General features: G+C 45.3%; 1 protein-coding gene across 1 annotated transcript in view; it reads right to left on the minus strand.

Annotated features, from left to right (window-relative positions):
* NUP210 (nucleoporin 210) overlaps positions 1–15,467 on the minus strand; it is a 104,391-nt gene that overhangs the window by 37,081 nt on the left and 51,843 nt on the right. Inside the window, exons 18-22 of the mRNA XM_075939667.1 lie at positions 15,130–15,236; positions 9,958–10,062; positions 9,503–9,604; positions 897–1,025; positions 13–140 (exon numbers count right to left, since the gene is read on the minus strand). Coding sequence (XP_075795782.1) covers positions 13–140; positions 897–1,025; positions 9,503–9,604; positions 9,958–10,062; positions 15,130–15,236 — 571 coding nt within the window. The remainder of the gene's footprint in view (positions 1–12; positions 141–896; positions 1,026–9,502; positions 9,605–9,957; positions 10,063–15,129; positions 15,237–15,467) is intronic.

Here is a 15,467-nt window from a genome sequence, read left to right on the forward strand (position 1 = left end):
GAACCAACTCACACCAGTGACACAATCTGCGATGCTGCTCTCAATTTTAAATCCATGACGCTGAAATATTTAGCCAGAAAAGGTTTCCTAGAGTCATCCAATACTCTAACATAAGCTTTAACGGTTTTCCCAATCTCCACCTGCAATATATATTCATAATCATTGACTTTTCCCCTGAAAAGGTATTTTTAATCATCATTCTTATTTATTGGCATAAATGTCTTTTTATTGTGATGAGGAATAAACTTTTAATGTTCTAATAAAAATTTAAGACTGGGCCCTGAGGTTCTAGTACTATGCAGCCTTCACTGCCAGGCATCATTAGTATCAAATTAAATGAATGAATTCAGGTGTTTCAACTGGCATGGGCATAATTCAAAAATCCAGAAATATCAAAACTTTATTTTGTATAAGATGTATAAGAAACTTGCAAGTAAAATGTTTTCTTTACAACATATAGGAAATGACCTTGAAAAAAATATATGAGTAAAACAATGGCTCTCCTAAACGAAGAAAATTAGGACAATGTGAATGAATATTTTTTCAGAAGTATTAATATATTTTTATTCATAAACATTTGTATTTACGGTAATGCCTAGAAACACGAACTGATCATGGATCAATTGAGCTACAGGCTGGGCAGATACCCTGAAATGCTCACAAACAAAATAGGTAAACTTGGAAGGGGAAATAATGGTACAGAGAAATGAAGAGACCCGGTTCAAGGTCATACACCGGATCAGTGAAAGAAAGAGGGACAGAACCCCAGTCAGAGCCCAGTGACTCAACTACCACACTATGCTACCTCTCGTGTACCTCTGCCTTAGTTAATAATCAGCACAAAAGCCGATGACATGGAGACAGCAAACAATACTGGCTACTGAAAAATTACGAACCTTGTCAACAACTCGGACGTACAGTTCCTGTATGTCAGATACATAGATTTCAGCTTGAGCTGGAGCAGGGAAAGTCAGACACAAGTCGTGAACCATTAGCGTTAATGTTCCTGGAAATAAAGGATATACCTAAAATGCCAAAAGAAAAAAACTATTAGTTGATGCAATTATTAATGGTTTTATTTTAATTTGTGTTTTCTTGAGGTCTAAATTTTCCTTACAGTACAGATCAATTTGGACCGTGAAGTCTTAGTCATCAGCAAGTTTCTTTATCTCAAAGTATCAGGCAGACAGATATTTTACCCACCAATACAAGAGTAAAGCTGTAACGCTTATGTGTGAGATCTCATACCACTCAGGGAGCGTACATCGCTTCTTGATAACAAGTTCAATAATGGACCCTAATGCTGGGGTAGCCTGCGGTCCTGTATTCTCATGCCTTAAGACAGACCAAAAAATAAACAAACAATGGGCCGCTTGCTCCCCCGCCGCGGCTACGGTGTTTGTTTGCAGCCCAGCATGTACCCAGGCCTGGGCCTCTACTACTGTTTGGGTTGTTGCCCCACCTTGCACCAGGGCCAGAGCTCAGTTACTGTGTTTGCTGCCCCTGCCTGTGACAGGCCTGGGGCCTCGGAATGCACATACTGTGTTTGGACTGCCCCGCCTGGAAGCAGGCTTGGACCTCTTCAAGTGGCAGGACTAATGCTGCTGCCTCGCCCTGACTGAGGGCTAGGGCATCCTAAACTGTGGGAGTTTACTGCCTGCTCTACCCGGGCCTTGGGACTGTGGTGAACCCTGCACCGGTGACTTGGTCCGGAAGGAAGGCCGGGCGCCAGAACATTTGCCTCCCCTCTCGGCCTGAAGAAAGGACAGGACCCTGGACTAATTGCATCTCGCCCCGACCTGACAGAAGGTCGGGAGTTGAACTTTAGGACTACAGATTTGGGGGACTATTTTAAGAGGCTGTGCAGTGGGGCGGACGTGCCGCCCACTGAGCCAGAGGCGGAGGAACCCTTCCAGGATGCCTACCGGCCTACAGTCTGATTGTGAACCATAATTGAAAGGCATGACTGAGAAGGCCTTCCATTCAACAAGGTCTACTCTTTTCCAGTCCTTGTCATAAGAGGGGTAGACCTGAAGTAATGCTGTCTGCTATGCTCATTTACAGCATCCACCACCAGAGAATTAGATGGGGGAGGGAGGAAAAAACAAAAATCCTGAGCCCTTGAGGGGAACATAATAGTTCTTATCTGCCTATTTACAAGTTGGTGGTGTGATGGCAGGAATTTGCCATGCAGTCTTTGATGGATCCAGGATCATTTCATTAAAAGGCAATGCAATTCCAGAGGGTGCTGCTGACTGCAAAATGTCCAGGAGCTCATGATGAGAGTCTTTACTTCCTTCAGAAGTATCTGAAAGGTGTCTGACATCTTCTTCACACTGTCCTGTAACTTATTAAATCTGTGGGCCATCGATGATGGCGAAGGCATGACGGCATTGTCCAGAGATGAAAAAAGAAATAGGGGTTTGAGATGTAGCCTCTTTGTTCACCCTAGTCTCCTATTCCTCAAAGGTTTCTTCATGCTGGGGGTTTGTCTGAGGAGACTTTGTGACTCCGGTTTTCTGGACCAATAGAGCTGGAAGTCTGGCAAATTGGGCAGGCCCACACAGAAGAGGAGCTGGCATGCAGGATTGATTTCATCATGACTGATGTAGGCGAAGGTCTTTATTAAAGTATGAGGTCCTGTAATAATGTGGAGGAGAACCCCATCCTGATAAAGATGAGGCTGACCGAATGTCTCCTTCATTTTCCTCGAGATCCTTAGGGTGCCTGGGAGAAAAAGAAGGAGAATCCTGCAGTACTGGGAAGCACTGGTAATTTGGAGACCAGGGTCATGGCACCAAGAGAACTGGCGAGATTCCAGCTCATCTAAAACTGATAAGTCCTTAGAGCAATGGAGTTCCTGCACTAGTGTGTGAGTTGGTATCAACTCAGCAATTGACTTGGGCTGTACTACTGTACTGGAGTCCACAGGTACTGAGGCCAAAGGCGTGTGCTTTGATTTTATCAGTACAGATGTATCTGAATGGGAAGGCCCCACGGGGGTAAGTCTGAAACAGATGGTGCCGATCTGGAGACAGATGGCACTAAAGCCCCGCTGGCACCATGTTTCTCCAAAGTGCTCCAGGAGCTCTCTCTTCTGCCGGTATTGGAGAATAGTCTTCTACCTTCATGGCACCAAATTGAGAAGTCAAGGCTTCTGACATCATAAACTCAACAGAGACCAGGACTTCTAGGGAGCTGGTGGTAGAAGGCTGAGCGGCACGTCTTTGAAACCTTCCCCGATACCTCTGAGACCTTTGCTTTTTTAGGCTAGGCCTTATCAAAGTTGAAGGGATACTGGATCTGCCTGGAGATGGGTGGGCCAGAGAGATGGTTTCCTGATCTGACTCAGAAGCAGGTTGAAGGGAGTGTTACTTCATCAGAATCTTCAGTTTGGTTTTCTGATTCTTCTGAACTCTATACTGTAGAGCCAGGCAACGCTTAAGGTTTTGGGAGACGTGACTCTCCCAGGCAATGGATTCACTTACACTGGCTGCTGCTCATCGAGAGAGCCTCCCAACAAGAAACACAGCGTTCAAATCTGGTGAGCTAGGTATACCCGGCCAGTTCCAGTAAGCTTCCAAGAAGAAATGGGGATGGAAAACAAATGGGGAGAGGAACAACTGAAACCTCTCACAACTACCCATTTTATACTAACAACAGTTACCTAAAAACACCTAAAAACACTGAACTACCTATAAAATAGGGGAGGCATGCATGAGGTGGACACGCTAGAGCTTGGTCTCATGCTGAGGTGGTAGAGAAGGAAATGAAAGCAGTTAGCCCACACAACTCAATATGTCTGCAGAATGTGGCATACGGTTGTACAGAGCATACGGTTGTACAGAGCACCGATGCAGGCCAAATGGACGTTGCTAGCGGAAAATCTCCAATCAAGGGCTCAAGAGTCACTCATGCACATGAAGTGGAGCACCCACTACTTCAAGAACAGACCCTTAAAGTCTAACATTCCAGAATGACATTCATAGGAACACATCAGGCATATTCCTGTAGCCACATGGGAGATCTGACTGAAGAGATTTTAAAGACTGAGACCAACTGCAGAAACTTCAAAAATAAATTCAGCTTCTTAGAATAACAAATTTTCCCCCTATAGCTGACACTGTCTCCCTGTGAAAATACTGCAAACTCCCTCTTTTTACAGCTCTGCAGAGATGTGTTTTATCAATACACATTACAAGCAAAGAACAGTCATCTCTGACATTATTAATACTCAATTCTATTAGTTTTGTTGAATTTGTTGCCATTTACAAAGAATTCTGTATGTTAAATCATGGCAATAACATTTCTCCTCTACCCCAATAAAAGAATGATACATATATATTATTGTTCATTGCAGATAACTCCTAATTCAAATGTATCATTGCTGGATGAAATCAAGCATAGCTGCTGAATAATACTTAATGCATCTTCTTCTGGAGGAGTGTATCAAACCGCTAGGACTGATACTTAAAAAAACAACAACATCCTTTTACATCTTGAGCTATAATACTATTATCCTTTTAAAAAGTTAGAAAATATTACATCTTTCTCCCTTAGCATTATTAGAAGAATTTGAAGATTTTACAAGTGACTTTGACTTAAAACAAATATTGTAATGTCACAGCTGTAATCAATTTACGTTTTGTGTGTTATTTCTGAACAATTTTATGTTTTCATAACACTTTCATAATAGCACCTAAGACTCCTTTGTTGTTACTACTTCTTGAAGTCTAGTACAAAGATACAAACTTTAATCCCATCAGATTTATTTCCTGTTTATCTGTTTCACCATTCTTATGTGCTGCTTATTCAAGAACGAATGTGTTAGATGCAATAAGATTTCGTGTATGGTAACAACTCAGCTAGTTTCCGTCGCTTTCATTCAAACCTCTCGAAGGGATAGTTTTTCTGAGCTGTAAGGGCACTTAGGATATTAGCATGCAAATGATGCTTATATTTTGTAGTATGCTTTCTTAACTAGGATGCAGCAGCTTTTAGATTGCAAGGTCTCCATGGATCTGTAACTACAGTTCTGCAAAATTACTCATTACTTAAAAGTATTTGGGATGAAATGTCTGTTATCTGCAAACTGACAAGCCTTGATCAGACTTGTATTTGTAATCTGTATACCAGCTCCCCCAATCCATCCCCCAAATAACAGACCTATACAGTGTATCACAATTTGCCTATTTGCTCTGTCAATGGTGACAATTTAAATTTGCACAGCCTTAAATATGATTTGTAGCATCTAATCTCACCCCTACTGAGGCATGTGCTGACTTTCCTCATGATTCCCTTTCACCTTATGTAATATTTAGTTCCAAGGACCACGGACTTTCAACAGTCTGTGCAGAGGGAAGTTCCTTGTCCTACAGTAACTGGAGTGCTCCGAGTTGCTGCAGTCAGTGTCGATCCCATCGCAGGGAAGCACCCTGTGTAAAACTGGATTCTTGGGAATACCACTGTCCCTCAGGACCACCTTGTGCCTTTTCATGATCCTGTACGAGGTTACAAAAGGAGAGCAACATTGACCCGTCTCACAGTTCCCTCAACTCGCAGCCCACACTGCTGAGATGGGGATGGAAGGAGAGTGGTGGGAGTCATGCTCTGGTGACAACATCTTGAAGACCCACCCTTACTACAGGATGAGTAATGGTTCTTTCTTCTTTGGGGGTGCTTCAGTATAGGGTTGTAAAAGGTTAACCAGTTCCCTGGCAAGCATTCACCTTCCTGGCATGCTTACCGGTGTAACTGGTTAACCAGCAGCCTGGCTGGACCAGAACAGCCCCTACCCATGGCCTGGTCCACTGGTTAACTGTTAACTTTTAAAGTGGGATTTTAAATCCTTACTTTGGTGTGGACCCTGCTGTACGTGCCTAGCAAGAGCTATTCTTTCTGGACAGTGGGATGAGGATTACCCGCCGCATCAGTCAAATAAGGAGCTCAACACGAGAGCCAGCCACCATATCAAGGTTCGGTCATGCTGCCAAGGGCAGCAAGATGAAATTGAGGGAGGGTAGCAGCTGCGCCCTCCCTCAATTTATGCCCTTTATGCTCCCTTATATGGAATTGAAGACTCACATGGCACAAGAATAGCTCCAGTGTCATCCCCATCAAAACAAAATCCAATCCCACGTGTACACACACCTCTAGTGGAATCCTCACAGACACACACGTGCAAAAATAACCTTGGGGACATGCTAAACGTTGATGACTTGAACACAGAGAAAATATTTTAAATATTTGTTTGCTGAGACAGGATGTAAAAAAACCTGAATATAGAACTGCTGGGAGTATTGTCGTCATCCCTGGGAAAGAAGTTAAGGAAGAAAAGACAGTTAATTCTTCCTTGAAAAGTGCCAAACGTACCATCTGCTGTAAAAATCCAGTTCAACTCAAAAAAGCAACAGCCAGCAATTGTGAGAAATTATCACCACCACACACACACACACACACACACACACACACACTCTCTGATTAATTTGCATTTCTAATTCTGTTCTTTCTGAAGGCATATTAGGACATATACAATGAAAGTCATACGATAGGAAAGTTGGACTGACCATGTGGAAAACGATGCAGATTGCTAGAGTTATGGCAATATGTGTTGAAATAAAGATAGGACGCCAGACATGTAGCTAGTTTTATTATTACAATAAAAGCAAGTTGCTGAAATGCATTTATAATCCTCAAAAAATGACTGAGTAACATTAGTTTGAACCAAGGGGTTTGGGTTGAACGCATCCCGGCACGCACTTTCACTTCTGAAAGAGCTGTTGATCAGAGTAATGCGCCGGCGAGATCATGCTAATGAAGTGCGGGATATTTAAATCCCCACTTCATTGACTATTTTGAATGCCTACATTTGCATCCCTAGTTTGAACTAGGGTACAAGTGTAGACATACCCATACTGGTTCTCGTAATACTTGAAAAATTTCTAGACTGGGGGCAAAATGTAGCATGAAACAGACTGAAGTACCATGGAAAGGAGAAAGACAAAATTCTCAAACTTCAGTGCTGGACCTCTCTGTGAAGGTCTCATTTATCTGGAAAGCATTTATGCTGGGATTCACCAAACCACTCAGAACTGGCCGGACTTTGCTTCCACTTAAGTCAAATTGCAACTGACTTACCAGAGAGTTGAGTTAGGTTAGTACCAAGCACATCTGAACATCTCAGCTTTCCTTCACACAGTGCATAGTCAATCTGTGCAACTCCTTACCAGAGGATGTTGTGAAGACCAGGACTTTAACAGAGCTCAAAAAGAACTAGATAAATTTATGAAGGATAGGTCCATCAGTGGCCATTAGCCAGGATGTATAGGAATGGTATCCCTAGCTTCTGTTTGTCAGGGGCTGGAAATGGATGAAAAGAGAGATCACTTGATAGTTACCGGTTCTGTTCACTCCCTCTGGGGCATCTGGCATTGGCCGCTGTTAAAAGACAGGATACTGGGCTAGATAGACTTTTGGTCTGACCCAGAATGGTCATTCATATGTTGTCTGGGTGTTCTTAATAATACAAAGTGTGACCCTTGTTGGAAGCTCTGACGAGAGGACATCTACGATAGGGTCTGCCTCTTCCATTACCTCCTCCGCCTGAAGGCTAAGGTTTTGGGCCACTCACCTCAGAAGATCCTGATGGGCACAAGCATTCACTGAGAGTAAGGACAATGAGGTGCCCACCACCGCCTCATGCGACAACAAGGATGCTACCAGAAGTGTGTGTGGGGGGGGTCTCTCCTGGTTCTCCATTCATCTCTTCCCCTTCATCTGGCAGGTCACGCTGGGTTGGTGCAGGCATGCACCTCTGGCACCGGCATAGAAGCTGCTACTGACAGTGCCATACAGGCTGATGGTGCCACTGAGGGAGCCATGGAAGACAGGCCCTGCCCTGGGGTTTGGTGGTATGCCCACAGAATCCAAGGGCCACTGCACCGGCGTCTGCCACTGGGGTGGCTAAGCCTGCACCAGAGCTGATGAGGAATCTCGGTGCTGAGAATGGTGCCGGGAGTTGGAGCGGTACCGAAAGCTGCGGGCTACAAAGGACTCAGCTTCCGAGCCCGATGTGTAATCCGATGCTGATCAGGAAGGGGCGGAGCCTGACAGCACTGGGGCGCAGTGCCACGATGAACTCCCATGCTGGCTCATGGAAGCCAGCTTGCCTCAGTGCCTTGGCATCGGCAATGCAGAGAAAGGGCCCGGTGCTGAGAGAGCCACAGCAGGGACCACGCAAGGAACTGTAGGAACCATCACTGATGCTGGCAGGAAGGTGCTCTGAGGGGCTCCTGTCCTTGACGCAGCGGCAGCCAACTGTGGTGCCGACGCCAGTCCCTGAGGCGGTGCCAGAGCCAGTGCCACTACTGGCGGTGGTGTCATGGGTAATGCCATTGGAGTGCTGTGAACATCGACATCGTAAACTCAGTGCGGTTCTGCACAGCCTCAAAGGTGTCAGGTGTGGAGGTCGCCCTCCATGAGCTCCGGAGAGTCAACTGACACTGGCCGTGACGTCCCCGCTCTGGGCACCGAATTCAAGGTGTCTGACTTGCGCAGGTTTGGCACTGTGTGGGAGGCCTCCTGGAGAGAGAGCGTCCTCGGCTGGTCTTAGGCACTGGTGAATGGGAGCAGTGCCGTGTCCAGGAGCTTGGCTTACATGTGAGAGCGCGGTGCCAATAATCCCAGCACTCCTCTGTCTCAGGGCCAAAGTGACCCGCACTGAGGCTGGTGCTCTATGCCATCTCCAAAACACTGCAAACTGTTCTTCCTGCACTTAACGCATTGTTTAAACCTTGGGGCAGTGGCCTGCCCCACAGATAATGGGGGCTTGATGGGAAACCCCCGCAAAGATACTATCTAACTAACTGATTACTCTATCCACACAACAAAGAACTTTAACTACACACTAGGAAAGAATGACTTGTTAAGCAAGAAGTCCAACAACCATCACTGGCAGAAAGAAGGAACCAAAGCGGGAGTTAGGTTGGTCAGCGCGCCCGCGCGCACACACGCGCGCACGCACGCACGCACGCACGCACGCACACCACCATGAGGTGTTACCACAGGGGGTGCTACAACTGACCTGATGGATACTGCTAGGAAAAAGTCTTCAAACAATTGTGCATGAGGTGTGAGCACACATATATTGAAATGCACATGAGCACTCAATCAAAGAAGAGCTAAGTAAACTACCCTGCTTTTTCCTCACCAAAAGGATGGGCAATCTACAGTCATCATTCAGAGATCTTGACAGTAAAGAGTGCAATAGATATTGCTGTCAAATGTGGTGTTAGACTAGAAAATAGAAGAGCATTAAAAAGGAAGAAAAATCAAAGGATTTTTACAATCTCTTGGTAAGTGCTTCCCTCCTCCTTATAATTTAACAGTACAATTTATTAGGAACACAAAGTTCTCTCTCATCCTACCAAAAAGGTACACTGAACGATTAAATTAACACACTCAGATCACTAAAATAAATACATTAAAGTATTATTCTACTCACGAAAGCAATGCCTTGAGCTTCTTGATATGCCACTTTCACAACATTGATAACACTGGTGTTGATGAAAAAATACCCAGAACCCTCTCTGATGTGTAGCTCTGCCTGCAAAAAAGAAAAACATGCAGGCTTACATCTTCTTAGAACATTGCCAAAACTGTAAACACTATGGGTACGTCTAGATTACATGCCTCTGTCGACAGAGGCATGTAAAATAGGCTACCCGACACAGCTAGTGAAGCGGGGACTTAAATATTCCCAGCTTCATTAAAATAAAAATGGCCACCGCTCTGTGCCGGCTCAGCTGATCGTCAGCACAGCGCGCGAGTCACGACGCGGATCGGTCAACAAGGGAAGCCTTTGTCGACCGCTCCCTTATGCCTCGTGAAACTTGTATTTGTGATACTCCAGCTTCTCCAAGATAGAAAGTAAAATAATTAGCAAGAAGATTTTTTTACCTTGACATCAGGGTGATTGTAGATTGTAAGATGATTAGGACTCACTTTCACATCTTCTACAAGTATCAACTCAATAGTGGCAGACACAGGGATAAGAGGTTCATACTGAAAGGAATAAGGCAGATCAACTGTGGTAACATGCTATTAAAAGACAGAAGAGAGTAAAATACTCCCCTACATAAGGAAGAACGGATTACACAGACGCATAAATGGAACAACAGAAGTGGAGATTAGATGACAGAACAAGTGCAAGGATGAAAAGATATAGATATACAGGTTAAACCTCTCTAAACCAGTACCTCTCTGGTTTGGCAACATCCGTGGTCTAGCTGGACCACAGATGTTCCTGGACCAAAGAGACCAGGTGGAGGGCCAGAGGCAGGAGCCCAGCCAGGCTGGCTGTATGGGTGCCGGCAGACAAGAGCCCTGCCTCAGGAGTCCAGCTGGGCCAGTGGTACTGCAGCTGGAGTGCCAGTGGACTCTGGTGTGGCAGTAGTCTGATACAGCGGGGCTGCAGGCTGCTGCATTGGAGCTGGGGGCCCTGGCAGTGGGGCAGGAGGTGGCGGGCCCAGAAGCCGCAGCGATGGGGTCAGGAGCCATCGCAGCGAGCTTTTGGGATTTCATGATGGCAGGCCTGCAAGCACAGGAACTGAGCCAGGATGGAAGCCAGGAAGGGATGCTGGTGGCAGGAGGGCCAGAAATGACCTCGCCTGGTCTGGCAATATCCCTCATTCAGGACTGGTTAGGTCCCAAGAGTGACAGAGTAGGGAAGTCCAACCAGTAGTTGCCTGTACTGTGTACAGAGGTGTACAATACATGCTACAATGTTCTGCATTATGTGCAAAAGAGCAAGACAAAGAGCGCAGGCCTGTGCATTATGGGCTTGCAAGGATTAATTTATGATGATCGACATAAAGGCATAGGGCTTATTAGATCACATTTTGGATGCCTGAGGTTGCAACTTTTGCTAAGCTGGAAGCCTATATTCCGAATATTTTTTGTCCTTTGACATTTCCTTTTCAGAATTACATATAAATTGTCCACAAAAATCAACAAATAAAATAAAATCAACCCACAATTACTTGCAAGTACATAATCACTGTACAAAATTGAAGTACAGAATTTGGACTAATCATTTGATCCCAAGGACATTAGGTTAAGCAGGAAAAATGCAGAGCTGTCTTTTCAGAGGAAGTTATATTATATCCTCATTCAACCTAATTAGTTAAATTATTTTGCTCAATTTAGAGAGGGATGTCACACACAATGAAACACTTGGGTGCTTTACTTAAAGAGAGGACAGTCAGTCAAGACATCTTAATTAGCATAGCAATTAACAGATATTCAGTTTGGGTTTTTTTGCTATTAATAAAGAAAAAGAAGTGCCAACTTTCTTTGCCAGAATGAGAAAACACACACACACATACACACACACACACACCCCAGTATTTTATGTCATTTAAATCACTGATATGTGTGTGTGTAAATACCAGAAACTGGCTTTGCAACCATTTTGCCTTGGCAAAATACAGTTTCAGCCAGATCTGGAATTCAAAATGAATGAAAGTTGAAACCTGGTACCTCAGAGCTGTGCGAAGTCACTTTGTGCAGGTGCTTTATGGAAACATAGCCCAAGAAATCAGCCCTTCACATTTTGAGTGAAAAAACCAAGAATTTTCTAAGTTCATAAAGAAAAGTTCTACAAATTCACTATTTTTAGGCCTCTGTCAGTCTCTGAGATTGCATACCTAATGTCTGGCATTGAAATGATGACATATAGGGTAATTGTTATTTGTTTGGCTTAATAAGGTGGAATGTGAAGGATTCTATAGCAATATCTGGGTACCGAATGTTCCTATTACATTCCACTTTCCTTAAAGCAGTAGTCTCCAATCTTTTTACACCCAAGATCACTTTTTAAATGACAGACCAAGCCAAGGTTTACCACCCCACACCTTCCTTGAAGCCCCGTCCTCTCTATTCTCCTCCTCTCCATCACTTGCCATCCCCAATCCTTATACTGCTGCTTTTTTTTTTTTTTTTTTTTTAAATTTTTCTGTAGGAAGAGATTTTTCCAACTTTTGGCCTGTCTAGACTGGACCAAATGTCAGAAAAAAACCTTCTTTTGGAAGCCCCCTTATTCCTTGTGGAAAGAGGAATATAGGGGTGACCGAAAGAGCCTGTTTGCTATTCCACTAAAAGAGCGGAAGAACAAACGCAACCCTGGATGCAGAAGAGTTCTTCTGGGATATCTCCAGAATCCTGAAAAACTCCTGCAGTCTAGCCGGACCCTCACTGGGTTGAGACAGGATGTGTAGTCTCTGGGGTGGGAATGAGGGATTTGGGTGTGGGAAGGGGTGAGAGGTGCAAGCTCTGGGAGGATATCTGGATGCAGGAGCAGATGGAGAAGGGGACACTGACTTGGGGAGGGGGCTCCAGGCCGGGCAGTGTTGGGGTACTAAGCAAGTGACAGGCTTGTGGATGTGAGGGTGCAGGAATTTGGGTTGGGGTATGTGAGGGTCTCAGGGCAGGGGGTTCTAGTGTTTGATAGGCTCAGATCCAGGGTCTGGGGAAGGGGGAGTGCAGGAGTGGTTGTGGCCAGATGGGGGCTTGGCCCCAATTGGGGGTTTGTTGGCCAGGCTTCATTTTTAAATAGAATACTATGTTAAGCACAAAAAGTTTCTGCGTTGTCTTTATTGATGAGAATGGCAGGGAACCTGCCTTGAGTCAGGGGTCACTGACCCAAGAAAAGTCATTTGGGAACAGGGGACACAGTACTGGGGAGGGGTGCTAGTGGGTTCTGGGGCAGGGAACAGGGTGCCAGTGGGGGCAGGGGAGAGGGGGCAGGGTGCCAGGACAGGTTTCTGCAGCAGGGGACAGGGTGTTGGGGGAGGGGGGACAGGTTTCTGCAGAGGGGAGCAGGGGGACAGGTTTCTGCAGTAGAGGACAGAGTGCCAGAGAGAACTGGTTTCTGCAGGGGGGGCAGGGTGCTGGGGGGCAGGTTTCTGCAGCAGGGCAGGGGGGCAAGCGAGAGGGAACAGGAGGGCAGGAGGGCGGGGGACAGGCTTGGGGCAGGGGAGAGGAAACAAGGTTGGGGGCAGAGAGTTCCCTACACCAGGCACGGAGGGAAGCCTCCGACCCGCACTCCCTCCGGGCTGTCCGCAGGGCAGCTGGGCTGGAGTGAAGAGAAGCAGCTTCTCTTCGCTCCAGCCCAGCTGCCCTGCGCGCAGCCCGGGAAGCTTGCTCCAGCACAGCTGGAGCTAGGCACAGCCTTCCTGGGCTGAGCGCAGGGCAGCCGGGCTGGAGCGAAGAGAAGCAGCTGCCCGGCCAGCTGGCCATGGAGCTCAGCCAGGGTGCACCATATTCCACAGGGGCTGGTGCAGAGGAGAAGCTGCCTGGCCAGCTGGTTGTGGCGTTCAGCCCGGAGGAGGCTGAACCGCGTTCCAGCTGACCGGGCGGCTTCTCCTCGGTGCCTGTCCACGGAGCGTGGTACACCATGGCTGAGCACTATGGCCAGCTGGCCATGGTGCTTAGCCAGGGTGCCCCACACTCCACGTGGGCAGGCACAGAGGAGAAGCTGCCCGATCAGCTGGAGCGTGAGGCAGCCTCTTTCAGCTGAAAGCCACAGCCAGCTGGCCGGGGTGTTTCAGCCCTTCCGACCTCCCAGCTCCCACTATTCCATGCAGCTACTCACCTGTGTTGTTGCTCGGTGAGTAGCTGCTCCTCAAATGAGGAAATCAAATTTAAATGTACTGCGAAGGCGCACAGTTCAGAGAGGGCTCAAGAGCGACTCTTAGAGCCCCTGAGATCGACCGGTAGATCGCGATCTACCGGTTGGTGACCACAGCCTTAAAGGAATTATAGAAGAGGGACTGAATAGATCGGGGGGGAGGGGGAGGGAGAAAAGAGGACACAGACACACCAAGCCTCTGTAAATTTACACCTTTTTCTTTGTAATAGTGAACAAAAGAATGATTACCATCGGAAGGCTTTCAAGAGTTGGTTACAGTCTAATTTCTAGTTGGACACATGCCCACATGATGCAAACCAACTTCCAAACTGGAACTAATTGCAATCCTTGCTGGCAATCTCACTGCAGAGCCAAGGACTGAATGGCAATTCTGATTATCCTCCCACTGCTCCAAGATCTCACCTCCAGAGCTAAGCTGGAGCATACTAACAAAGCAGGGAGGAATTCACATGACTGCTGTTCAAATGTATCTGTTATAAGCTAAGGTAACGTCAGACTCCCAGGCAATAAATTCTGCACTTCGCTTGAATCATACATACACCTATGCCCTTAGCAGGGTTTTAAAGAACCACTTAGAAAAATGTTAGCAAAAGCCCCAACACTATTTAATCTATTTTACACGAGTAATTACATCTCCAAGGGAAGCAATATATGAGGCAGGGTTCTTTTCATTTGTTTGGATTTGGTTTTTGTATGTTAGTAACTTGCTGTGTACAAATCTTACTTCATCCCACCTGTCCTCCTTCAGTTTAAAAATACACAACTTTTCAAAAATTAAGTCATATATTTAAGTCAGACTTCACTAACTATGGAGAATGCTTTTTGCTGCTACCCTTTCCTGTGTTTATAAAATGTCTACCGAGTTAAGCATTTCAAATCAGGTACTATTGTTTTTTATGTGTCTATGTTCATCAAGTAGCATGTACATCCCATCCCAGGATACGGATAGTCCTATATAAATCATAACTACACTGTTTTAATACACACATATCAAGTCAAACTACAGAGATGCAGTGTGACAATCATCCATGTGTCAAAGTTGCACATGCTGAAAACTTCTACTCTAATTTTGCAACTAAATCCTAAATACATTCATTTCCCCAATGGCAGCTGTATCAAACAAATGACCAATACATTAAAGAAATCCTGTGTCTAAGAAAATTAAGTGAAATAAAGTAAAGAAAATTCTTTACAATCCTCTTATTCAGATTGTGAAGAGAAAAACAGCTATATTTAAAGTAGGTAAATAATTAAGAATAAAAAAAAACACAACTGGGGATGTAATACACATAGATTGATGGGGTCCTGTCTTGGGAAGAAGCTAATAAAGGCTTATGCTATTATTTTAAAACTAATTAAGCATAATACAACAAGGAAGCGCACTCTGGGAAAAACAGAGAGTAAATTATATTTCAAAGTACCGGTAGATTCACTTTAGCTGCACTGAGATGAGACTGCTGGTATCCTGTCGCAGTAGCAGAGACAGCAGTTGTTCCAGACTCACGATGAACTAAAACAGTTTGCAAACCTGAAAAAAAAAACAAAGCGACACAGATTTACAACAAGAAGAGCCGTTTACTACTTTTTAGCTTAAAGCACCTCGACTGAAATCATATTAATCAGGCTTTTGGGCATGGGGGGGGGGGGGTTTATGGCCATTAAAATTAATGCTCAACAGCTTTTCCATTTTCATTTTATACATTTTTAAACAGCTGAAGATATTTTTACATGCAAATTTCTCTTAGAAAACCTTCACATC

This window comes from Pelodiscus sinensis, chromosome 11 (assembly GCF_049634645.1).
Source record: "Pelodiscus sinensis isolate JC-2024 chromosome 11, ASM4963464v1, whole genome shotgun sequence".
Taxonomy (NCBI): domain Eukaryota; kingdom Metazoa; phylum Chordata; order Testudines; family Trionychidae; genus Pelodiscus; species Pelodiscus sinensis.